Here is a 27,980-nt window from a genome sequence, read left to right on the forward strand (position 1 = left end):
GCCAAAAATCGTGAAAATTTCGCCGCTAGCGGCCAAAAATCGCGCGATTTTCGCCGCTAACGGTCAAAAACTGCGCGATTTTCGCCGCTAGCGGCCAAAAATCGCCTGATTTTTGCCCTCCAGCGGCGAAATTCGCTCGAATTTTTCCCGCTACCGGCGAAAATCGCACGATTTTTGGCCGCTAGCAGCGAAAACCGCGCGATTTTCGCTGCTAGCGGCCAAAAACCGCGCGATTTTCGCCGTTAGCGGCCAAACATCTGGCGATTTTTGCTGCTAGCGGCGAAAATCGCCCTTTTTTTGCCCTCCAGCGGCGAAATTCGCCCGATTTTTGCCCTCCAGCGCCGAAATTCACCAGATTTTTGCCCGCTACCGGCGAAAATAGCGCGATTTTTGGCCGCTAGCGGCGAAAATCGCACGGTCTTTGGCCGCTAGCAGCGAAAATCGCGCGGTTTTTGGCCGTTAGCGGCAAAAACCGAGCGATTTTCGCCGCTAGCGTCCAAAAATCGGGCGATTTTCGCCGCTAGCGGCAAAAAACCGCGCGATTTTCGCCGCTAGCTACCAAAAATAAGGTGATTTTTGCTGCTAGCGGCGAAAATCGGCCGATTTTTGACATCCAGCGGCGAAAATCGGCCGATTTTTGACATCCAGCGGCGAAATTCACCGAATTTTTGCCCGCTACCGGCGAAAATCGCGCGATTATTGGCCGCTAGCCGCGAAAATCGCAAGGTTTTTGGCCGCTAGCAGCGAAAATCGCGCGGTTTTTGGCCGTTAGCGGCAAAAACCGAGCGATTTTCGCGGCTAGGGGCCAATAATCGCGCGATTTTCGCCGGTAGCGGGCAACAATCGGGCGAATTTCGCCGTTGGATGTCAAAAATCGGCCGATTTTCGCCGCTACCGGCGAAAATCGCGCGATTATTGGCCGCTGGCGGCGAAAATCGAACGGTTTTTGGCGGCTAGCAGCGAAAATCGTCCGATTTTGGCCCTCCAGCGGCGAAATTCGCCCGATTTTTGCCCGCTACCGGCGAAAATACCGCGATTTTTGGCCGCTAGCGGCGAAAATCGCGCAATTTTCGCCGGTAGCGGCAAAAATCTCGCGAATTTTGCCCCCTAACGGCAAAATTAGCTCGGTTTTTGGCCACTAGCGGCGAAAATCGCGCATTTTTTGGCCTTTACCTGCGAAAATCGGTCGATTTTCGCCGCTAGAGGCCAAAAATCGTGCGAATTTCGCCACTAGCGGCCAAAAATCGTGCGAATTTCGCCGCTAGCGGCCAAAAATCGTGAGAATTTCGCCGCTAGCGGCCAATAAACGTGCGATTTTTGCAGGTGCCGGGCAAAAATCGGGCTATTTTCTTCGCTACCGGCCAAAAATCGCACGATTTTCGCCGCTACCGGCTAAAAATCGCGCGATTTTCTCCGCTAGCGGCAAAAAACCGCGCGATTTTCGGCGGTAGCGGCCAAAAATCGGGCGATTTTTCCCGCTAGCGGCGAAGATCGCCCGGTTTTTGCCCGCTACTGGCAAAAATCGCGCGGTTTTTGGCCGCTTTTTTTGCCCAATTTTGGGTTACCAAGTAACGAAAGTAGCCCAATTTTGGGCTACAAAGTAGCGAATTTTTGGGCTACAAAGTAGCGAAATTTTGGGCTACAAAGTAGCGAAAGTATCCCGATTTTGGGCTAAAAGTAGCGAAAGTAGCCCAATTTTGGGCTAAAAAAATAGCGAAAGTAGCGAAATTTTGGGCTAAAAGCGAAAGTAGCCCAATTTTGGGCAAGAAAGTAGCGAAATTTTACGCTAAAAAGTAGCGAAATTTTGGGCTACAAAGTAGCGAAATTTTGGGTTAAAAAGTAGCGAAATTTTGGGCTAAAAGTAGCCGAATTTTGGGCAAAAGAGTAGCGAAATTTTGGGTTAAAAAGTAGCGAAATTTTGGGTTAAAAAGTAGCGAAATTTTGGGCTAAAAGTAGCGAAATTTTGGGCTAAAAAGTAGCAAAAGTAACCCAGTTTTGGGCTACAAAGTAGCGAAATTTTGGGCTAAAAAGTAGCGAAATTTTTGGGCTAAAAGTAGCCCAATTTTGAGCTAAAAAGTAGGGAAATATATATATATATATAATATATATATATATATATATATATATATATGTCGTACCTAGTAGCCAGAACTCACTTCTCAGCCTACTATTCAAGGCCCGATTTGCCAAGTTTTCCTGAATTAATATATTTACTATAATTTTTTTCTTATGAAATGATAAAGCAACCCTTTTCTCTATGTATGAGGTCATTTTTTTTTATTGGAGTTAAAATTAACGTAGATATATGACCGAACCTAACCAACCCTACCTAACCTAACCTAACCTATATTTATAGGTAAGGTTAGGTTAGGTAGCAAAAAAAAGCTAGGTTAGGTTAGGTAGGTTAGGTAGACGAAAAAACATTAATTCATGAAAACTTGGCTTATTAGGCAAATCGGGCCTTGAATAGTAGGCTGAGAAGTGCGTTCTGGCTATTAGGTACGACATATATATATATATATATATAATATATAATATATATATATATATATATATATATATATATATATATATATATATATATATATATATTTTGGTAGTAGTCTTTCCTGTAGACATATATTATTAAATATGACCGAAAAAGTAAGATTAATAATAATCTTAATTATTAATATTAATAATAATTGACGACATTTTTACACAGGTACCTGATGTCAGACATCTGCAGGAGCTGAAGGAGGCATTTGAGCAGAGTTCCGTGCTGCGTTTCACTTACGAGATGGAAAAGGATGGGAAGCTGCCCTTTCTAGATGTAACAGTCATGGAAAAGAGCGGAGGTTTCCACACTGCAGTCTACACTAAGGAAACGAACATAGGAATGTGCCTAAATGCCAACAGCGACTGCCCAGACAGGTACAAGAGGAGTGTTGTTAACGCATATGTCGACCGTGCTCTCAGCCACAGCTCAGAATGGAAGAAAGTCGACGAAGAACTCTGTAGGGTAAGGCAGGTCCAAGTCAACAACGGCTTCTCCAATGGTTTCGTCGAAGACATCATAAGAAGGAAAGTGAAACGCCATGCAACCTCTGAAGAGACAACTAACACAACACCTATACCCCTTATTAGACTATTTTACAGGAACTTCTTTTCCACAGCTCATAAAACGGAGGAAAGGGTCCTGAAAGATATTGTTAATAGAAACGTTATCCCTACAGACAAAAATCAGAGGATACAAATGACGATTTACTATAAAACCAGAAAAACGGCCAGCCTACTCATGAGAAACTCTCCAGACACAAAACAGAACGCTTTAAAAGAGACTAACGTCATCTGTGCCTTCAAATGCCCTCTTGGGGACTGTAAGCTCCAAAAAAAACAGTATATAGGCAAGACAACATCTCTTTCTAGGCGTTTAACGATGCATAAGCAACAGGGCTCCATTAAGGAACATATAATCTCTTCCCACAACCAAACCATCGCCAGAGAAATCCTGGTAAACAACACAGAAATCATTGATAGATACAGCAATAGCAGGCGGCTTGACGTTTGCGAGGCACTACACATCAAGAAGTCAACAGCCAATTAATGCACAACTATATTCTACCCACCTCAAGACTCCGCTCCAATATAGAAGCATCAAGAAATATGGGCCAATAGGCTTTCTACAATCACTTCTATTCAATACCCATTGTTTCGTGTTCTGTCTTGTGTTGATGAAATTAGTACCCTATTAATGCCACCTCACCCCATCCACCTCTCTCAAATGTAGATATAAAATCAGAGATGCGCAAGTTCTATTCAGTTGTGTATTTGTAAACTAAAGTCTTTGAAAATGTAATAAGTTTTTACGAAACGCGCTCGTGTCGCGTCAGACTAGAAATAAAAATGAATTTTGGAGAATTGATTTTTGATTTACCTCCAACAGTGAAAAGAAATGTACGAAAGATTGAGAAAATTCGTGTTAGAATTATTAATCTTACTTTTTCGGTCATATTTAATAATATGTATATTATATACATTTATAACATGTATATATATGTATATTTAATATATATAAATATATTATATACATGTATATATTATATACATAAGTATATAATGTGTAATATATATAACATATTACACATGTATTATATACACATTTATGTATCATACAATACATGTGTAATATATATCTTATATATACATGTGTAATATATATATCATATGTATATATTATATACATGTGTATAATATACATAAATGCGTATATAATATCATATATAAGATATATATTATATGCATGTATATAATATACATATATAATATATGTAAATAATATGTATATATTATACATGCGTATAATATACACAAGTGTATATAATATATATGATATATATCATGTATTATATACACATTTATGTATATTATACACAATATATATCATATATACATATGTATATTTACATATATGATATATATTACACATGTATATTATGTGTAATATATATATGTATATTACACATAATATACATGTGTATATAATACATATATATGTATATGATATATATATTTATAATAAGATATACATATTACAGATTATGTATTATATACACATTTATGTATATTATATGCATATGTATATAATATACTTATCTTGAGATGATTTCGGGGCTTTTTAGTGTCCCCGCGGCCCGGTCCTCGACCAGGCCTCCACCCCCAGGAAGCAGCCCGTGACAGCTGACTAACTCCCAGGTCCCTATTTACTGCTAGGTAACAGGGGCATAGGGTGAAAGAAACTTTGCCCATTATTTCTCGCCGGCGCCCGGGATCGAACCCGGGACCACAGGATCACAAGCCCAGCGTGCTGTCCACTCGGCCGACCGGCTCCCTGGAAGGGGGGGGCTTCTGTAATAAAGGTGTAGCATGGCCAGGGGTAGAGCATGAAAAAATAAACTACAGGGGAATTATCAATACTCAAAACGATTTTAATTTTTTTTATTAAGTCTTACATTGCTAAACAAAAAAGTTCTTGAAAGGAAAGATGCAGACATTTGTAATACAATTAAACCATGAATATCTTTCAGGGTAGTGGACAGTTAGCAGACAGTCAAGGCACGAGTAGTATAATGGGAATGACGACGTCCAATGTTTGTACCTTCAACGTCAGAACTGCAGATCCTGAAAATATATTTAGGAATGTTAGCTCCCAAAGTATACATAACATGTCAAATACAAGTAGTGCAACAATGTCTCAAAGATCTCGGCATAGTAAACTTATTCTTGGGCAACATAACATATTTGTCATCTAAACGTGAAATGTCCTTCAAACTTTACATTCCTAGTTTGTGTATGCAAACTTTCTTCAGAACCAAGATGCAAACATCAGTATAACATGAAACATTTTCTGGAATACCGCACTAACCTACCGGTAAGTTAATGGTACAAAAGTTAAAAATCACTAATTGCGAGTAGACAAGGAAGTAGAGGTACATAGTCACTAATGTGACTTAACCAGCAATCTAACGGCTGTAAAAAGGCCATACAGTACAAACAGCTGTCCGTTGTACAAAGGTAAGGTTTGCAGCAGGAATTACCATAATTGGCTACCTTGGTGCCCAGATTAATTCTCTTATCACCGGAAGATATCATTACCCGACTATCCTGGTTTTAACTATCCTTATACTAGAAATATAAACTTTAAATAAAATCAAGTGTAAAGTATCCTCAGATCAATTACTAACCCGCATTCAGTTTAAAAAATTCTCTATCCTCAACTACCCTATACATTACAACTGGCAAAACTAGCAATTTCTCTAGTATAAGCACAATGTCACCTTAAGAGCACATTTCACATATTTATACTTTTAATGGATCCAAATGCAAGGTCGAACACATTAAAAACTAGAAACTTCATCCATAAATATGGTAAATAAATAGTTAATCTGTTAACAAGTTTCCTGTTTGACTGAAATGGGAAAACAATGAAATTACCCATTAAATAATGCATGAATTTAGCAATGAAATTCAATGGGGTAAGTATTAGTGCCTAAATTCTGGACTTTTATTGCTTTATGCATTGCAGTGATGCTGCTGCTCTGCCATCTTCAACACCATGACTGGTATGTAAGCTTTCTATGACCAATTATTTCAGTAGATAAGCATCAGTGATTGCACTATCTGAAGAGATTACCATCCAAACCTTTTAATTCAGGGTAAACAAAGCATGGATGTTGATAAACTAGGACACGTTCTAAACATTTATATTAGGAAATGGCTAGTTGAAATTTTTTGTAATAGGGATACTAACAGCCAAAAAAAAAAAAAGGAAAAAGCCATGGCGCTAGCTGTAGGCTAAACCACCCAATACAATGAACTATTATCATGCACATCAAATTTGACAATTTATTAATATTAAGTACTATACATTCTACAAGGAACAAATGGGCAAGTACATAGTCCAACCCACCTTTGTTCTGCATCAGTAGTGTTGTCCCAACTGCATGTCCTGCAAATAGTTTCAACATTAGCCCACTGACAAATACATGCAACATGCTAGACAAGCAACACTTAGTTATATGCTTCAGACAAATGCCTCAAAAAAACATCTTTTAACTGAGACTTCCTTGGGGAGGCTGAAGCAGCACCACAGAACATGGCCACAAACTCCAGCACATCCCCAAGTCAGAACCAGGTCAGACTCGTCATCGTATCATCATAAAAACCTTAAGCTCATTATAGCACATTTCACAATATTTTAGTGTTGGCAAAACTCACTTGAGATGCCCAATGCCACTTCATCAGGCGCAGCAGCTCCATGGTCAAGCAACATCTGTCGAGTGAAAAAATTTTAATGATACAGTACACCCCACTACAACTAGCAATTAAAAGTTCATACATCCCCCATATACAGCATAACCATCTGACAAGTCACCTGTCTATGTGAGAGACAGGCCTATGCCACATCTATTTTCAGAGTAGGTACCAGGAAAGGGTTAGATACTTATAAAAGCTATTTTTCAAGATTAAACTCACAAAACTCCTTGTATTAGTGCATTAGTCACACTGACCATGTCTATCCCCCTCTAATTTTACAAATTCCCAAGTATATCTACCACACCAACCATACCTTGAACCACCATCTACGCACTTACAAATGTCTAAGCAGTGTCTAGTAGCACTAACAAATGTCTGGTAGTCTAAACTACCACATAAATCCTCCAAAAAGACACACCTAGTTCAATTTCAAACTGTTTAACCCATAAAATGTATGAATAAGAAAACCTGCAGGAGCCACAAGGAGGATTTGAACCCTCACTTGGCACTCCCGAGCTACTTTGATGTTTCCATGAATCCTCGTCACTTACAGATTCTCAATGTGTATTATGACATTCTTTTAGTAGGGCAATTATTAGTGTAGTCTGCTCATATCTTTTTGCTTCGTGCTACATTTTGATTTTATCACCACACCCACCGAAGTTTATTAGTTTGCAATCGGATTAATGTAAAGACGTGTATGTAAACAGTAATAAGAGCATGAATGAATATTATTAATATTTATACATTATATAAGTACTATATCTGAGCATAGCTGTTCTGTACAATTTACTATGAATTCTTCTAGTTACACTACTGATTACTGGAAAAAACTCTTCGGTCTAATCAGTCACTTTCTTTTTTAAGTACTTTTAGTAGCACCTGCCACTCCTTGGTTGGAGCACACCACTGTACTATTAGCACCTGAACATCTTCCTTGCCCCATCCCAGCCAATGTTGCATACAATATTTTTTAAAGTTCCATGAAAAGGAACACATTTTGGGGGAATACATATTCTATGCACCAACATGTAAAATATAATTACAATACATGGCATTAGTTATTACCAAGGAAATGTTACACTGGACAGGATCACAGAAAGATATCCTTAATGGGAGTTTTATCAGTGTGATTTCTCTGCACCACTTTAGCGCCCACCTGATGTATAATACACATAGGCAGGGGATTTGTGGAGCAACTGGTATAATGATCACATTTTAATGTATTCTTAGCTTCACATTAAAGTGAAATCACAACAGTATTTATTGCAAACAAATACTTTTAACCCTTTATCCAATTACTACAACACTGAACTGTAAAAAAAAAAAAAAAAAAGTAACTTGATGAACTAGTTACAAAAAAAAAAAAAAAAAGATAGCCCAACTCACTTTTGTTCATCAGCACAGTCCTAAGTGTCTTGCTAAGTGCACATCCTGCAAATAGTTTCAACGTTAATCCACTAATTAATACGCACATTATGTCAAACAAGCAACATTAGTAATATGCTTCAGACAAATGCCTCAAAAAAACATCTCTTGACTGCAACTTCCTCAAGGAGGTTGAAGCAGCACTACAGAACGTAGCCACAAGCTTCAACACATCCTCAAGTCAGAAACAGGTCAGACTCGTCATCGTATCATCATTAAAACCTAAAGCTCACAGTAGCAGGTATTTAAGTTATATTCTTACCAGTAATCTGCCAAGGCAAAACATCCGTCATCATTTCCACAAGTGCAGCAGCTTCAGTCAAACATCTGTAAAGATCATGATTAGTTTAAAAATAATCACTAACACCATTTACCAAAGATCATTCATCACTATATTGAACATTTAAGGGGCCATCAGTTTCCAGCCTCACTATGCCGAATGGGTATTAGGAAAAGGCTTACGATTCGCAAGTATTGCTTTAAAGGATTAATACCCTATGTACAGTCACTAATTACCACCACATCCTCAGTGGCATCTACCCTACTACTATGCTACTTCATGCTAAGTAGGCCTTTACCAACAAATACCCACACTATCCATGAATATACCCCTCCCTTAATACTACATATACTAACCAGTTTATAGCACCACTATTATAGCACTTTGAATATCCAAGCATTTGCCACTAAAATCTACCCGAAATTCTAACAATTGACATTCACCTATATGAAGGTTTATTTAAATCTGTAACCCACTTATAAGAAACCCTTGCCCAAATCTGCAAGTTCAAGCAATGCAAATCAGTCTAAACAATTATGTAGCATTTTTATTTTAGGCAAAAAAAATGATAAAAACCAAATGCTACAAATTTTTAAATGTTTACAATAAGCAAACTATGCACTGTTACCTTGATCATACTAAAGGTCTCATTCATGAACCCTCCATAGGACAAGGTCTTTACTATAGTACCACTTTCTAAACAACAAGTACAAGTTTATACATGTGTCTGTTTATGGTACAAAATTATTTCCCACCTTTCAAATACATTTAATTAGGGAAATTTGGCTACAATATGCTCGAAACAAATATATTTACCTTTCATGATTATAATCTTCAGGTCAACATGTCTGAAACAAAAAAAAACCTTCAGTGTTTGCTCAAACAAAAAAGGCAAATAGCCATGAATTTTTGGGGTTCAGAAAGACTAATTCAATCGTCAACACAATTACGATAGGGGCGAAATTTGTCATCATTGAAAAAATAGTTTGGAAAAAAGATGCAATAATCCATTAACATTACATTTCTGTGTAAATTATGAAAACCTAGGTCAGCACCTGTAGGTCAGGAACATGGATAAATATGCTACCTTATAAATAAAATACCAATGCCCTGCTGTGAAAAGTTATTGAAGCCAACAGTCGATTCAAAGAAGCCCAGTGTGGTGTTATTGCCTTTAAGGCATACGAGTAATTTTTAATTCCAATATTTTCTAGAATGCAAGAATACCTTGTATGCATCTTCAAACATTCACTGCAATGTCACATGAATAAAGCTTCTGGGACTAATCTTTCAAGTAACCACAAACAGGAATGAAAGTTCACTTTCCAAAACTTTGGAACAAGACTAGTTACACAACTACAGTGTATTCGGTACCCTGTTAAGGCTCTCAGCATACTATTATCCATCAGCATTTAGTTCTGGTATAAGTATAGTCTTAATACTGGGTAAATTAAGTCTTGTCCATAATTTGAATTGGTATTCTACAAGCTACATCAAATCCAGTTATCAGGAAACCACATTAAGAAAGCTTTAGTCTAAAAATTAACCCACATTTAATGACAGCTTAACTAGCATAACTAAATACCATTTAGAGCCACAGCATTTTAATTAAAGGTATACAAGCAATCTAGCTCTACTAGAAAATTTAAGATATTGGGTACCATTTTAAATAAGGCCAAAGTATGGTAGGAGGACTAGTCTTTTTGTGACAGAGTTGTGACAATGCAACTGGCAATGTCTCTTACAAGTTATTGAAGCTATATGCAAAAATCCTAGACAAACATTACTTACCATTAAAAACCTCTTTCAGTCAGGACCAGACATTTTAACCCAGGTCAGCATTAAACTGCAAATAAAAATATAAATTAAGATTTGCAATTCTTTTATTACAAAGAAACAGCTTTACCTATAAAAAAAATGTTACACTGGACAGGATCACAGAAAGATATTCTTAATGCGAGTTTTATCAGTGTCTTTTCTCTGCACCACTTTAGCGCCCACCTGATGCATAATAATCATAGGCAGGGGATTTGTGGGGCAACTGACAAATAATAGGTAAACTATTTATATTCAGAAAGACTAATCCCATCATAAACACAAATTACGATAGGGGCGAAATTTCATAAATTATGAAAATTATAGGTTACAAAAATGGCCATTTATATATATAAAAATGACTTGTTCCTCGTCAACTAGAACCTATAGCACCTTCATTTTTCAAGAAACTACAAAAATACCAGAATGAAATAGAATTAAAATTGTCCAGTACAAGTAATTCAAGAGTACTGCTTCACTGGTACACTTTATAAGAGGGATAAACAATGGTCAGAAACAGGTTTCAAGGCAAACAGTATTCTACTTTCCAATTGGCCTTGTTCAAACAGATTAGGACCCAATGTGTTCCATTATATAGTTTACCATGTGCAGACACCATGCAACTTAAAACTGTACATCAAAATTTACATTTTCTTAATAAAACTACATTTAAAATAAAATGCATTGTGGAAGGAATCTAGATCTGTTCAAGCAGATTCATAAACCACGATGCTACATTGCAGAGCAAAATCTTTTTTCTTCAGTTATAGTTACATAATTAACCATATATACACACACTGTATATAGGTGGCCAGAAGAGAAGCCGTTCAACAAGACCATTGTTATAATGAGTGCACTTCAAAGCATATAAACCATGATATGTCCAGTAATACCATTGTTAACCCTGACCCTCAAGGAGCACTACAGTAAGTTAAATTTTGTAAGTTAAATTCTTGCTACAGATAAAACATTGCAACACACTTTCCACGTGTCAGCTGAAAGTTATCACAATATCCATTAAGCGTTTTTCAGAATTTACATTCTTGGTCTTATTTATGCAATTTTCAGACTAACAATACAAACATTAAATTTAGTATTCTGCACATGCAATCTAATGCAATACAACATGCAAGTCTGGTAAAATATTAAAGGTGATCAACCAGTTCGTTAGTAATAGTACACAAGTTAAAACTGCTTCAATGGTGTGAGTAGTTATGCAAGTAATGGTATATAGCAAGGATGGAGCTCGCAGATAAGGTCTTCTACTTTACTAGAGTAAATCATTACCAGACATTCTGCATTCCTGGTTCTGACCTTTCCTAGTCAAGAAATAAATAATTAATAACTTAGAAATATGAAACTAAGAAAAAAAGCGTAAAGTACCCTCAGATCTATTATTGACAATCAGTATTCAGTTTCGGGATAAGAGTCATCATTAATCATCTTGTGTATTAAAACCAAGGAACTATAGTAATTTGTCAAATGGAGAGAACAAATCTAGAAATAAAAAACTATGTAATGATTTGCACAAAGACAGGCAAAAAATTTAATATTTTTAGACCACAACCCTTCATTACAAATTTAACTATAGGACACTTACGCTCATTAAAAAGGGGCAACCAGTTTCAATCATAAACAGTGCCCATTGCTGTTAAAGATTAAGCCATCACAAGAGGTGGTACAGGCACGAGTAGCCCATCAAGCGCCCATTGAATCTTTACCCTTGTTAATTCACCAACCCCAACATTAAAATTACACTATTAACCATTTTGCCTAGATTACAACTGTACGATTTCACCATACCTTTGAGAGAGGTTCCCGAAGCATTTTACAGGTACTAAGGAGAAACTGCACTTTGCAAATGATGGAAACTGTAAAAGAAAAGAAAAAACTTAAAATACTGTCAGGAGCAAAACTAGCATTGCATAAATTATCTGATCAGTAGTCAACGGGTATCACCTTAGTTAAGCGTTGGATGTCTGAAGACCGTCGTGACAATCTCATCATTAATTAAAACTACGGATTAGATTAGAATACAATACCTGCCATATTATCAAAAGTAATGCAATGAGTACACTTAAATACTAGAAACTTCAGATTTAACTAATAGAATTTAATCTAGCCACACCCACAAATCTCCTTCACTAAATCTTGTTTATCTACAAATTATCTACATTCAATAGGCCGGGAGGACACCACTCTGGATTCGTAGTCCTAAGGTTCTGGGTTCGATCCCTGGTGGAGATAGAAACAAACTGGCAGTTTTTCCCCCTGATGGCCTGTTCACCTAGCAGAGATACCCGAGAGTTAGACAGCTGCTACGGGATGCTTCCTGGGGTGTGTGTAACAAAAGGGAGGCCTGGTTGAGGACCTGGATGCTAAGCCCCAAAAATCATCTCTAATCTAGAGCTATATGCCACATCCAGGAATACATTTAAAATTAATATATTATCTACTGCTTTACCCTCTATGTTCTAAACTGACATCTACCTCCTCGAGCAATAGCATCAATGTCATAATTTGGCCAATTTATATAACCAATATTACACAAGAAATAGGTGAAATGGACAAGAACTCACCTTTGTTCATCAGCACAGATGATCCTAACTGCACATCCTGCAAATAGTTTCAACATTAATCCACAAATACACATTATGTCAAACTTGCAACACTGATAATATGCTTCAGACAAATGCCTCAAAAAACATCTCTTAACTGCAACTTCCTTGGGGAGGCTGAAGCCGCGCCACAGAACGTAGCCACAAGCTTCAACACATCCCCAATTCAGAAACAGGTCAGACTCGTCATCGTATCATCATAAAAGCCTCAAGCTCACTAAAGCAGGAATTCAAGTTAATTCTTACCAAGAATCTGCTTAGGCAAACCATCCATCATGTCCACAAGTGCAGCAGTTTTACCATCAATCATCTGTAGAAATTATGATTTTGGTTAAAAAATAACGAACAATCTAGAAAATACATAATACACTATCGATAAAACAAAATAAATATTTTTTATTACATGTTACCTTGATCATACTAAAGGTCTCACTTTTGAAATCTTCATAGGAAAAGGTCTTTACTATAGTACCATGTTCTAAACAACAAGTACAGGCTTATACATGATGTCCATTTATGGTACAAAATTATTTCACTTTTCAAATACTGTACATTAAAAAATGAACTAGTGGCCCCTTAAACGTTGTCACAGTCAAATTTTTTGACTACAGGTAGTTGTATATGAAGTGCTGCAATTGTACCACGCTTTAGTATTTCAGCCTAAAAAGAGCGTGATTTTTTAACAAATTTTAAGCTTCAATAAGAAATTCCAACCACAAGTTTCAAATGAAATCATTTCTATTGACGACACTTATATGCTAATGTGATAAAGGATAGGATTCGGCAGATTTTCCAAAATCTGTCTAGTTTCACTAATACAAATAGTCAAAGTTCCCCAAAATTATGCAAATATATCATGTTTATTACTATTATAAATTCAATAAATGAACTTTGGAATAAGCTCATACTAGATTGTAGAGAAACTACTGTACATACAAGGTACAAGTTTCTTGTAAATTGAATAAAAAATAAGTCAAAAAAATTTGTTACTTTAAAATAAACAAGTAAAAAAGTAAGGTGCTGTCATCTGTGAGAGGTTGTCATCAACCAATTTCCTCCAAAATTGGTACCCTTACAGATAGGTTTACGTGCAGTCAAGTGTACAAGTGATGAAAATCGTCCGCTAAACAAAAATAGTTTAATTTTTTTATAAAACGAATTATTAAATATTTTTATTATATGCTATTGTGATAAGACATACATGCTTTCAGTTGACACTTGTGTTTGGTGTTAATATTTTACCATTTTTGGAAAATTTGACAATTGAACATTTGTCTCCCTATGCTACAATCCTTATACTTGGACCAGATGAAACCCTTTCCATACACAACTCTTCAAAAAAGTTTAATTGAAATCGAACTAGTTTTCACTTATTGCATATTTTTGGGCATATTTGGAACTAAAGCCCCCTTAAAAGAAATGTCAGCAATATGCTGGAAACTAAAAAGAAATATTTACCCTTTGTAATTATATTCTTCATATTGATGTGTCTGAAAAGAAAAATACATTCAGTGTTTGTTCATAAACATAAGGCAAATAGCCAAGAATTCTTTGGGTTCAGAAAGACTAATTCAATCGTCAACACAATTACGATAGGGGCGAAATTTGTCATCATTTATTAACAAAACTACTGTAGTTTAAAAGATTGATACAATGCCAAATACTAACATTACATTCTGTGCAAATTATGAAAGCCTATGCCAGCACCTGTAGGTAAGGAACTTTATTCCAACATTCCAGGATTTTCCAAAATGCAAGGATCTTGTATGCATCCCTAAACAATCACCACAATGTCACATTAATAAAGCTACTGGGACCTATCTACTTCAGATAACCACAAACTGGAATGATGGTTCATTTCCCATAATTTTGGAACAATACTAGTTACCCAACCATTCAGTATCCTGCTAAGGCTCTGGGAGGATACTTTATTATCCATTAGCATTTAGTTCTGGTATAAATGGTCTTTATACTGGGTAAATTAAATTACTAATTCAAATTATGAACCATTCAACTGGCTACATCAAACCCAGTTACTAACATCAGGAAACCACATTAAGGAAAGTCTTTAAAGCCTAAAAATGAAGCCACATTTAATGACAACTTGCATAAGCAATACCATTTACATTAAAAGTATTTTAAAGGAAAGGTAACATTAGCAATCTAGCTCTTACAAAATTTAAGATTTTTAGCACTTCATTTTAAATTATGAGGGCAAAGGACCAGTCTACGAGAGACTAAATTTTGGCAATGCAATTGGCAAAATATTGAAGCTATAGCTAAAATTTTAGATAAACATTACTTACCATTAAAAGCATTTTTAGCAAGGACCCCACATTTGAAGAGGGTTACTTCAGCACAGACTGCACCTAAGAATATAAATTTGGATTACAGTATTTGCAATTTTCTTATTAGAAGGAACCAGTTCTATCTAGGCATTATCTTTAAATGTTACACTGGACAGGATCACAGAAAGACAAGTCTTAATGCGAGTTTTATCAGTGCGATTTCTCTGCCCCACTTAAGCGCCCACCTCATGTATAAACATAGGTGGGGGATTTGTGGGTAACTGGCTTTTACATTCTATGCCAAGACCATTCAAACTAACTGGTTTCAGGAATCTCTACATCTGTCTACCATGTAGAGCTGGGACTAAAGAACCGAAGCTCAACCCCCGTAAGCACAACTAGGAGAGTACATGGCAATCATTGTACAGTACTTTTCAAATACCTTTTGAGCAAATTTAGCCAGTCCTCTAGAGTAGTTATAATGCATAGTAAATTTTTACTAAATTGCCTGAACTTCACTGATGTTCCATACACAGAAAGTGAACTTTCTGCAAGCCACTATGATTTATAATACAGTCTAAGCTCGCTCATCCAAATTGTGTGAAGGACCCCATGCCAGATAAGGCAGACATACAGATACACATTTGCAATTTCTCGTACCAGAACAATTCAAATTTCCCCACACTTGATTAAAAAACATACCAGAACAATACTGTAATTTATTACAAACTTCAGCTTACCCTTTTGCAGTCTTTACTGATATACTGTACTGCAAACTATTAGTACTGTACAGAAATGAACATTCAAATAAATCTTGAAAATTTGCATGATTTACATTACTGTATAGCACAAGTGTACTAGCACCTTTACAAATTTCACATTGCTGCTCACAGCAGACTGGCCATTTTCAGTATTATAACTTAATTTTATGGTTAGCAAAACCACCTCTCTTTAATAGCTTAGAACAATTCCTGCTGCCAAGTCAAAATTACTATGAAATGTTTCACTAATGGCATGGCACTGGTATAACAAGAGGGGTCAAGAACACATTTGTCCGTTTAGTTTGATCAGGCCTGGACGAGTCCACTTGACATTTACAAGATCCTGACAAAGTTCAATTACATCTGGTATTCCCAATCCTTAAAATTATAAAAAAAATTATGTGACAAATAATGGACCATTTGAACACTACATACCCAGAGCATTAAATGGTTTCAAAAATTAATTATAGATCACCACAGCAGCAGACTTGCCAACACATACTAGACTACTTATTTCAAGACCAGCATCCCTTCTAAAAGTTTATTCAATCTTTGTACATAAAACCTTAATCCCCATACCAGGTATTTGACGACAAACAAATGAACCCAAGCAACCATCTGGATCTGGAGGTTATCTGGAGATGATTTCGGAGCTTTTAGTGTCCCCGCGGCCCGGTCCTCGACCAGGCCTCCACCCCCAGGAAGCAGCCCGTGACAGCTGACTAACACCCAGGTACCTATTTTACTGCTAGGTAACAGGGGCATAGGGTGAAAGAAACTCTGCTCATTGTTTCTCGCCGGCGCCTGGGATCGAACCCAAGACCACAGGATCACAAGTCCAGCGTGCTGTCCGCTCGGCTCCCTGTAACCTACCAAAGAATAGGCACAAAGTATAGAGTATTTAACTAGTGGAAAATTATGCAAGGATAAAATATTTTCTTTATACAACATGTAGAACACATTTACTAGAAAATAAGCTCGCTTTATAGCATAACACTGAGGTTGTTTGTGGACGATGGAAATAGAACAGGATTAGTGCATCTTGTCGACTGTTTTCACCACCAATTCTCTTGCCTTATTTCCATATGTTAAGAGAAACACTTCTCCACATTCAGCAACATTATAGTCAGCAAATGCTATGCATTTGCTCATGAAACCATTAGATAGTAATATAATTTACTATAGTACCAGAACCTTACACAGTCTCAGCCAATAGTTTAAACTAGCAGTGTGTAGAACACTGGCAAAAATGTTGCAAGTTATGTCCTATCTGCTCTTGAAATTATGGATAGAGGCCACTAATTATTTCCAACACGAGGTAATCGACCTCAAGAGTGAGAGAAGCCCGTCACAGAGGGCACTACCAGCCACCCTCAGGGAGAGGCTGGGGGCTAGGAGCATCTAGCCCTTGGGGGCGGCCAGGGACGAGGCTGCCGCCCTCCTCATAGGGGAAAAAAACCCACACACACGAGGTATAAAGCATTCTCTAGTACACAAGTACTAGAGTACTTGTACTACAGGCAAAACACTGAAACGAAATTTGCTTCCAATATGAGGCCACGAGGGACCACGTGGCCTCACAAACACGCTAGTCTCCTCACTTTAACGCTATTTTAGTCACAAAATCGACCCTTAATACGGCATTCCACACAAACGAAAAGAAACGTAACTACTTAACAAATTAATCTCGTACCTAAAAAAAATTTAAAATGTCTAACTACCAATAACCAACACGGAGAAACTTACCACAAAGGTTGGCCGTCAGTGAATTTGCCAGCACGCGTCCATGGCTGTCCTGGGGATGGGACAGGCAGAGGAGAGGTGAAGAGATAGAGGAATAGAGGGCAGGAGGCAGAGAAAGAGAGAGAGGAGGTGGAGAGGAGCGTGGAGCAGCCGCCATGGTGAGGGCGGGCGGGCGAGTGGACGGAGACGCCGGCCGGCCCTCGCCACCTCACCACCTCCCTCTTCTATACATCTATTATCCCTCTTACTTATTTACATGACTTAATTCCTGTCTTTTAGTTCCATTTTAAATATCTTATTTACAAAAATATACATTATATGCGTGTGATTTATATCTCTGGCATGTTTTGTTATTTTGGTATTAATACAAAAAATATGGGGGGGGGGGTCCCTTTAGGTTTATTTGAACTGCTTTATTTTCTGTGTTGATTTTCTTTGTTGTTTTGTGTGCTAGATAAGTTGATATATTATCTACGATATATGGCAGGTAATACTGACATTTCATATTTAAAAATTCGTATAAAGAAATGTCGTTAATTTTACAACAAAGAAAACGCTAAGATTTTATGAGTGTCTAAGATATTTAGAACTTATGAACATTAAAGGCGTATTTCGATCGATTTGAATACATATTAACCCAAATATACCTTTATGACATTTTTTGTCTGCCAATTCAATTTCTTTATTATGCACCCCATACCCATCCCGTGGGCGGTGGTGTAAAGGATTACAGAAGCACATGATCGGTTCAGGAACTGAACCCTCTAGTTTTGTCTGCCATCAAGCAAATTTCCCTCTCCTAAACTTTAAACTATAATGTAGTGCGCACCCTATAGTCAGCTATGAGTAAGCAACCGGCATTGCTCGGGGTCTGCTTGTCTCCCATTTGTCCTTCTATACTCATCTACCTATTTCTCTATCCATCTATCTACTCATCTACCCATCAAACATATCCATCTCCATCCATCACCCTATATTTTCATCTCGCTTTATGAAAGCATATAGCATAACTATATATATCTCTACTGAGCTAAATGCGGGGGTTAGAAAACATCTCTATCCATTTTTTCTTTGAATTGGCAAACAGAATTGTTTGCCATAATCCTTGTGAATGAAAGAGTACGTATATGAATCCAAAGTTGACACTTTGTCTGAAGCTGGACATAGATATAAAGGATCAATGATAGAGTATGAGTTTGTCTCCTGTAGATTCCTTCTCATATTGGTCTCCGAATGCATGACAGAACTAATGAGTTAATCAAAACTTTTGCTCAAAGAGGGAATTGATTACCATCTTAGATTGCCTTTGAGCAGCAACAAAATCTAGCAGATTTGATGCAAAATGAAATTCACACGTTGCTTCATCTTTCTACATTCTTTTATGCAGGAAGAACCGCACATGTGAGTCATCCAATAAGGTTGTGATGTATTACCACGAATCTTTGCAATGTATCAAAAGTTTGCTTACTGTAGGTATATAATGAATGCACATGATTGTAAAGTCTGTCCAGTTGGGTGTGTGTGTGGAGCAAGAACAGTAACTGTGTAACTGACTCACCATAGCTGTAAACTGCCTTGTATAGAGACTGTTGGGGGCCTCTTGTTGAATCACTCGCTATATAAACAGACTACTGATATGTGTATGTAATATTAACAATTGTATAACTAGCTTCACAAGATTGTCACTTGCTTAGCTAAATGGACTAGTGTGCCTCTGAACTCTTCCACCACCACCCACAGGATGGGTATGTGGTGCATAATAAATGAATGAATTGGCCCCTAAAGTAAAATATAAATTTTTAATACCTCTACATAAATGCCATGCAGGAGCCCAGTAAATAAGTCCGACAATTACTGTATTTGCATTTGCTGAGATTCTCGACATCATTGTGATCCACAAACCACAAACAAGACGGGATAAAGGAATGGGTATTCCATCTCCTGGGGCAACACCTACCATTTAAAATGGGCAGAACAAGAACAGACTACATAAATAACATGGGATGCTCATAATTTGTAAAGTGCAATAGCAAAGTAACTTACAGAGCTGTATCAAGTAATAAGGCAGCAGCTGAAGAACTTTATATAAAGCAGGATTTTAACCACGAGAAAATAGACTGAGAAACTCTAGCATTACAAGCATGAGAGCAATTTCTTGACTTCAAACAGGATTTTTCTTTTTCATACAGCATGTAATAGATCCCACCCAAGGTAACAGCACCCAAATTCAGGTAAAAGAAACTGGCCTCTATTTGAGAGTAATGTTCAGTATTGAGCTGACATACATACAAGCCTAGAAGGGCTAGCCTCAGAAGGGTCCAGGATGATCAAGACATGACAGGGATGAATTCATTGGGACTCAAAATATTGTACACACTGGAAGACCCTAATTTAAACCACTATTTTAAAAGTCCAACATCTCTCTCATAAGGACCAACAGCTTCTAGCTCTAAAAGCCATTATGTAGGACACACAACGGTCAATTCTTTTTCACTCGTGGGCAACAAAGCCATGTAATTGGATACCCCAAAAAAGCTGTAAATACCAAGACAATGCTTCAGTTCAAAATGCAGTTTAGAAAATTCTCAGGAATAATGGGTTGACCTACAAAAAGCCATCGCCTTACTGACACCATCAAGCCTCCTGGAGATGTTAATGAATTTATAAATTAAACTGCAACTATTCACTTCCACCACCTATAACCAGACTAACTATTCTGTGTGTATAACATTCAGTCGCCTGGTGGCTGAGTGGACAGCATGCTGAATACGTAGTCCTGTGTACCAGGATTCGATTCCTGGCGCCAGCAGATGCAAATGGGCAGTTTCTTTCACTCTGATGCCCCTGTTACCTAGCAGTAAATAGGTACCTGGGAGTTAGATAGCTGTTACAAGCTGCTTTCTGGGGGCGAGTGAAAAAAAAATGTTGATCGATTGACAGTTTAGAGGCGGGCCGAAAGAGCCAGAGCTCAACCCCCGCAAGCACAACTAGGTGAATACAGTACAGTATGCTTCTTTTATCCAAATATTAATATATTTAGAAAAAATACAAAGAATCAGATTACAGTGGCTACTTAGTACAGTATGTGTATTTTTTTACAAAGCCTCTAATTACACAATATTTTAGGCATATAGTATTTTAGTGCTTAAATCTATTGTTTCTAATTGTCATATGACTAAAGCAGAAAATCCATAAATTGTCAAAATTGATCATATGGTAAACTCCTACAAGTCTATGGCTACTAGATGAAAATAAATTCTTTAAAATTTTTATTTAAGCTGTTAGAAAGGAAAATATATTGGATTATTTTATTTTATTTATATATACAAGAGTTCTTACATTTTTGTAAATCCACTAGCACGCATAGCGTTTCAGGCAGATCTTTACTCCAAATTTTTCAACGGAATATGACTCCAAATCGTTTAACAACCAGGTACCCATTCACTGCAAGGTGAACAGACTACAGTTAAGGATTGGCGCAGAGTCAATCCTCCCCGACCAGCACCATGGGCCATCAAGAGCACCATACAATCATATTTATTCAATACCTACAAACTTGTTCCAATACTTGGCAACCTAATTTATCTTAATACCGAACCTGTATTGTACTACCAAGCATGTAATTTTTCAACGACTTTAAAATCTGTATTATACAATACCATAATTCCAATGAGTTGAATTTAATGTACAGTATATATTTTTTTAATCCACGTAACCTTTGTGGAATTCACACTGACTATTACGGTTCTTCTACTTTCAACTTTACCTAATGCATTATCCACCTCAGAAATTCTTTAATTTGTTCCATTGATCATACTATACTTACACATTTGCAAATTATTTCATAATTATTACCATCAATCCATGTTGCATGGGCACCTCTAAATTGCATACACCTTAAACTCTCAACACAAGGCCTTTATTATAAAACACTCAAAACACAGCAACAAATCATTTTTTATTATCTAGCTAATCCATGCTAGCATGAAAGATTATGATGAATTTACTTTTATTGGCTAGTTTAGATTATGAATAAAAAAAGGCATCAATAAAAAAAGTTTATTACAGTACTTTTAAAGGATGCACAAAAGTTGGTCAACAGTAGTTAAAATATACAACAGAACTTATTAATTCTACACCACAAAATACAAAAACAGCAGCTCTACATACACTTGAATTTAAATAGATTATTATATACTAGGCATAACTATTTAGCTGCTTTAGTGGCCAAATATTTTCAACCAGCATCAGATTATACAAGGTCTCATCTCCCCTATTCTGATGACTATACAAATCATACACAATCAGGTGAGCTTAAGTCATCTATTATAAATTAAATACAAAATGATCATCTTTACACAATTAACTTCTTAAAATAGCTCTAGCCATATTAACATATGTACAAATCATTACAATTGCAAATTCGGAGCATTCACCTGAATATTTATTAAATTTCATATTATTTTACATAATTGATATGACTGCAGGGTACCTACCTACACTGTAATTTCTCTGGGCGAGAGAAAACTATTCTCCATATCGTTACATACCCCTATGTTTAAAAGATAAACACGTATGCAAAAATTCAGGGTATACATCATCCCCCATTCTATGGGGATTCATGGGCATGAAGAAATACCCACATTCCCCCCATTAATGGTTCTCCATTAATGCTTTTCCTTCTCATACATTTCACTTGCAAAGGTCAAGTTTATATCGTATATGCACAACTTTGACAACTGAATGTTCAGTATAATGTATGAAATGTCTGGGGGATATATTTTGTGACCTCCCCCTCAAAGATATGGTATTTTTAGTGAAAGGACATGGTATTAAAACTAATGTCTGCACTCTCAACTAAGACAAGGAGTTCAATATAATTTACCAATTCCCATACTTTTACCCATGTTTGTGGTGCTGCCACCATCTAACAACTTGAAGTAACATCCATGAATATTTTTGCAATTATAGTCTGTACTTTCAACAGTCGTGGGGGGAGGGGAGGAGGGGGGCTTGAAAGGGGGACAACAGCAAGGAAATTATCGTGTTGGAGGCGGTGGCATAAGACCGGGAGCAATTGGTGGCCCAGACATGGCTGATCCAGGACCCAATACAAGCTGAAAAGAGGAAATATGTGGCAATGTTATACAGGACATCGTTGGAGCACTTCAGTAACCACACAGACATAGAAGCCTAATTACTATACTGAATCCGAGTTTTCTATAAGCATCCACTGATGAGACGTACACTTGCTCCTCACTCATTGAAGCTTAATTTCCTTATAAGTATATGACCTCCAAAGTGCCATGAGGTTGTCCATCACAAAAACCTTGGGTCCAGAATAACCTCCCAGTATTTCAAAGCTCCTAAACTCTCTAATAAATAGACTAAGACATCATGAGAGGAAAAATACACAAATTTCAAAAGTGGACACTTCAGTGCTCGATAAATCGAGGCCCAGGTTCCTATAGTCCTTGTATTTTTACTCTTCCTTATACATGTGAATGATTTACCATGGAGATAAGGTCATGATAATATTTGTAGATGCAAAACTAATGAGAAGAAATCACTGGAAAAGATTGCACAATACTACAGACTTAAACAAGCTACAATGGATACTGGAATGAGGGAAGGCAAAATGAGGGAACACAATTTCAAATTGGAAACAAAATAGTCCAAGAAAAGCAAGGAAATACCTATATTCAGTGTGGCTGGTAAACTAATAAAATAAACATGGTCATGGAAGCTATTTATGTTCACAACTTATAAAGTATTAATGCTTCATCTGAACATCACAACCAGAGTAACATTTAGGTTCCGTATAAATTTTAAAACTCCCACGTGGGCATCCATACACCAAAAGATAATTCGCACTAAAGAGCATCGAAGAAACATTTAAAATTAAGATCATCCATTAAATATGCATGGCAACCTCCCACCCACCACACTCTCCTGGAATGACCTGGCCTGGATATTGTTTCACCAGCAATCAAGATGTAATGCTGTTATTGGGACTTTATCACTTCACTATAGCCAGTGACATTTTATTCTAGTTTTCCCATGATGAGGGAATGCATTTTAATAATAATAGAAGAAATTTTTTTAAATTTTCTTGTGCACAGGCACAGGTAGTTATATTAACTGATTGTGCAGTTGAAGGTTTAAGTTAGAATATCAGGAAGTGAAAAGGCACCAGGGTAGTGGGACCCTTGATTTAGCTAAAGTCAAATTTGAATTCCAACTTCACAAATACCAGAATGAAGTCAAATTTGGACTAGTGTCCTTGGTTAACAACTGAACTTTTTCAGGTAAGCACTATAAGGAAAATTTCTAACACTCTTGAGAACAATAATTTACATATTATCAGTGTAATACTTTGGGCACACAAGCGAGCAACAAAAAACAACATACTAATGAAGACTCCTATTCCAAACACTGAGGGTATTATCATCAATCTAAGTGCTGCAGACTTGAGGCCTTTATGGCAAGCTCACATAATGACAGTTTTGAAAAAAACTAATCTGTGAACAATACTGTGAGAAGACATTTACATAATATAGAACTTTTGCAATACAGTACAAAGTTTTAGTGGTCAGGGTTCATCTGGGACACATTGGACAGCTTTCCCAAAACTCAAGTGTCGAATACACGATGTGTCAACTTTGTGAAAGAAAATATGCATTCCTTTGAACATTATTTTCTAGACTGTCCCATACTGACTAACTTTCGACCCTCTTAAGCAGTGCGTGTAATCACCAAAAGAAGGCACAAGGCTGGGAAGACTATTTAGCACCATTCCCTAGGGTCGAGATGTTGATCTCTCTAAATGCAACACTTATCTAGTATAGATGAAGCAATTATAACTCAAGCTTGTAAAAGCCCTTTAATCACCTTCTGTGGCCAAGCACTCAATAACGTGCTATGTAGTTAGCAGCTCGCTTGTCCTGTCAATGTAGTACAGAAAAATATATACATCCTGTGTTAGAATTGAAATTTTCCATTGCAACAGCATTTCAATTACATTCTGTGGTTGAGTGGTTATTAATTAACTTCCTACATCATATGTCATATGTTGTTTACCATATTTCTAACCAAGTCCATGAAGAACAGAAGTAAATGTAAACAAGCTGCTTAGCATTGTAAACAAATGGCCACATCTGTGTTTGGGAGAAGGAAAGGGAACTATCAGCAGAAAGCACCAAGCCATTACAACTATAGCACTTGGAAGGGATCAGGATAAGTATTTGGGATGGGACAGGGGAAAGGACTGATGCCGAACCACTTGGATGGTCGGGGATTGAATGCTGACCTACATGAAGTGAGATTGTTACTACCGTCCAGCCTAAGTGGTTGGGAGAGCAAACAACAATTGTATGACTTACCCTGTTTCTATCTTGTTTCATCATCTCTTCGACATTGAGTCTTTCTAATTCAAACATCACAGGAGCAAATAGGATGACAGATGTACTAACTGCTATCCATACTACTTGCCGAGTCAAATCATAGGCGCCTGGAAAAATACAGGATATTACTAGGAATAATTTTTCAACAAAAATATTTGCCAAACCATAATGCAAATCACCCAATAATCTGATATGTAAATAATGTTAACACTACTTAAAACAAAATTTGGGTTTTTAAAAGTGCCACATCATCTAGGTCTAATGAATATACCGTACTAATAAAATAAATAACAATTCAAGAGAGAGTAGGAAAGTGAAGGGTTATCTAAATTTTTGTTACTATTCTAAGCCATACCGGTAATAAATATGGCTGTTGCACCTCTAAGAAAGTGTACTTTCCCCCTCAATACTGTTACATGGCAGCTGATATCATGCATTTGTGGCTGAGCATGGCATCATATACAACACTCACGATAGTGCATGATCATTCCCCAAAGAATTCTTACATGCTCCAAGGCACAATGAGGTCATCCTCAACCCAAGGTGGGTATTGTTATGGATTACATAGCAGTTAAGCAACATAAAGCCGCAGTAAAAACTAAGCAAATATGACCACAATAAGAGATACATATTTAAGTGGATATGCAAGTGCTTTGTGAATTTTACTTCAGTTTGATTATCTGTGGTTTGATTGAGGGTACGGTGATAAGTTTCTTTCTCAAACCTATAATCACAACTTTATTTACTACCGTGTGGTATGGTATGGACTAATACAGTATGGAGGCAGCATCAGTTTACATACATGTGGCAACAAGGTCAGTGTTAGCTTATATGTTCATTACCCATCTTTTCTATTGTTACACATTTAATAATGACAGTAACTGTAATTCAATTTACATAATAAAATAATGTTATAGTTTCTAAATTGTAAACTCAAAAATTTAGTAAAATGGAGAGCTGTTACCTATCTAAAGAGTTCTACCTGTACTTACTTTTTACTACATTTAAAGAGGTCGATACAGCATTAACACTGGTGGTTCGAAGACGTTCAGGGAACATCTCTGTTAATCCCCATATTCTCTCCCCTAGGCTTTCATCAACATCCTGGGGAAAACAAATTACAGTAATATAAATCTAGTTTTTTTTATTTTTAGAAATTTGCTTTGCAATTCACAAAAAAAATACTTTCATACATATAAACATAACCAAATCTTAGTACATTTAATTTGATTACAGGCCTGATGAACTGGACAATTTGTTTAGAATCCATACAGTATAAAATAGACATTTTTAAAAAAGTGCAACCTCACACGGATGACATTGACAGCAATGTTATCACACAACATATACAGTATAGCATATACAAATACTACACATGCTAATCATAGAAACACTAATGTATATAATATTATGCATACATTATATACACCTATCTCTGTGCAGTATCTTGCCCTCATCTTTTTTTTATTTTTTTACTTTTAGCTCAGTAAGGAGATTCACAAAATGTAAACTTCTCAATTGACTTGGGACAAGCTCCCTTCATTTAGTAAAGGTGAATATCTAATAATGCTGTCAGAGTTATACCAGATTTTTTATACACAGATGGGTACAATAGTAGATGAATTCTTACCCATGCTAGCAGGTAAGGCTCATGTTAGGCCTTCCCTTACTCATTTTTCCTGGAACACGACCCACTAAGTGGTTTATAACCAGGTGCCCAATTACTGCTGGACAAAAGTGAGCAAACAGTTTAGGATTAGCACAGCTAATCAGAAACCTCCTGAACAAGGCTCATACAAATGAAATCTTTCCAACATTTTAATTATTATATGAAAGTGGCTGAATTTACGTAAAGGACTGTAGCGAGTAGGTAGCCTGTGCAGTAAAGTAGCCCAGGTAAAGCATGTGCAAAGAGAAGAGCCTCATTTCAGATCTTCACTTGAGAATACCCTAGGTTAAAAATTTCACCTGTGTGTGTCTAGTAAAGATAATAATTTAATAATACCCAGTAATTTACTGTGTTGAGGAACAGGAAGCCAGAGTGTATTCATACACGTTAGACTTATATCGTGGTCATACCCACCTCCCCTAAGGTCAAATTACTGACCTCGCTCAGGATGCAACCCCACAATCAGCCGACTAATTCCTGAGTACCTACTCATTGCTAGGTTTTTCATACGCTAAATTCATCTAAACAAAAATTATATCTAGGCGAAGAGATCAAATACAAATCGGAGCGACTTGTCCTGCCAGGTCGTCCCTGGCCTAGCCAAACATGCCCCCCGAGACTGAGCTGAACGACCAAGAATGAATCAGGGCGACCTGTCCTGCCAGCTGGATGAAAGCCTTGGCTTACCTCGTCGTCGTCGACGTCGTCAGCGTCGCCGTCGCCTCTGAGAACCCTAGCAATAACATGAGGAGCGTCGGCCACGTCCAGAGCAGCAGACGACACCCTGGCGGCGGCGGCCTCCACCGCTTCCCCCATCACCTTCACCGCCTCCTCCTGTGCTGTAGGGCTCAGCATCTGGCTCTCTGGTGTGGCCTCGCTGCTCGCCACACCGCTGTCTCTATCTGTTATATCTATCAAAGTGGCCATGGTAGTTGCCGGCGCGAGAGGAGAGATTACCCGGGTAGTTTAGCCGTCTTCCCCTAGTGTGTCCACCGCCACTGATCCAGATTACGTACCGGCTATCTGGCGACTAGTTCACAACTTATCACCGGGTATATTCCTCTTTTTAAATCACTAAAAGTTTTCTGTATATATTTAATATGGAATTAGAACTTTAGGTATGCAAGATTCTTAATGTAATACAATTATTAAGATTGAAACCTGTAAATAAAGAATTGTG

General features: G+C 37.2%; 1 protein-coding gene across 4 annotated transcripts; it reads right to left on the minus strand.

Annotated features, from left to right (window-relative positions):
* Window positions 1-4,962: 4,962 nt before the first annotated feature.
* Window positions 4,963-27,905, minus strand: mge (translocase of outer mitochondrial membrane 22 homolog mge). 4 transcript variants are annotated; one of them, XM_069324873.1, is made up of 17 exons: window positions 27,488-27,905; window positions 26,124-26,235; window positions 25,111-25,238; window positions 17,732-22,845; window positions 15,243-15,305; window positions 14,395-14,426; window positions 13,183-13,246; window positions 12,898-12,934; window positions 12,122-12,189; window positions 11,606-11,637; window positions 10,295-10,349; window positions 9,320-9,351; window positions 8,486-8,550; window positions 8,185-8,229; window positions 6,757-6,811; window positions 6,449-6,487; window positions 4,963-5,160 (listed from the first exon to the last, which is right to left on the minus strand). In XM_069324873.1, exons 1-4 carry the CDS (start codon window positions 27,725-27,727, stop codon window positions 22,768-22,770), a joined length of 558 nt encoding a protein of 185 aa, XP_069180974.1. In that variant the 5' UTR covers window positions 27,728-27,905; the 3' UTR covers window positions 4,963-5,160; window positions 6,449-6,487; window positions 6,757-6,811; window positions 8,185-8,229; window positions 8,486-8,550; window positions 9,320-9,351; window positions 10,295-10,349; window positions 11,606-11,637; window positions 12,122-12,189; window positions 12,898-12,934; window positions 13,183-13,246; window positions 14,395-14,426; window positions 15,243-15,305; window positions 17,732-22,767. The 4 variants fall into 4 exon arrangements, with proteins under 4 accessions (XP_069180974.1, XP_069180973.1, XP_069180975.1 ...); XM_069324872.1 differs by lacking the exon at window positions 11,606-11,637; XM_069324874.1 differs by lacking the exons at window positions 11,606-11,637; window positions 14,395-14,426.
* Between the last annotated feature and the right edge of the window lie 75 nt (window positions 27,906-27,980).

This window comes from Procambarus clarkii, chromosome 15 (genome assembly GCF_040958095.1).
Source record: "Procambarus clarkii isolate CNS0578487 chromosome 15, FALCON_Pclarkii_2.0, whole genome shotgun sequence".
In the NCBI taxonomy this organism is placed as follows: domain Eukaryota; kingdom Metazoa; phylum Arthropoda; class Malacostraca; order Decapoda; family Cambaridae; genus Procambarus; species Procambarus clarkii.

Coding starts and splice junctions, on each gene's coding strand:
- mge (XM_069324874.1), bottom strand. CDS start 27,727: ATGGCCACTTTGATAGATATAACAGATAGAGACAGCGGTGTGGCGAGC. Junction 26,236..27,487: donor ACGACGTCGACGACGACGAG/GTAAGCCAAGGC, acceptor TGTTTTCCCCAG/GATGTTGATGAAAGCCTAGG. Junction 25,239..26,123: donor CTCTTTAAATGTAGTAAAAA/GTAAGTACAGGT, acceptor GTATTTTTCCAG/GCGCCTATGATTTGACTCGG.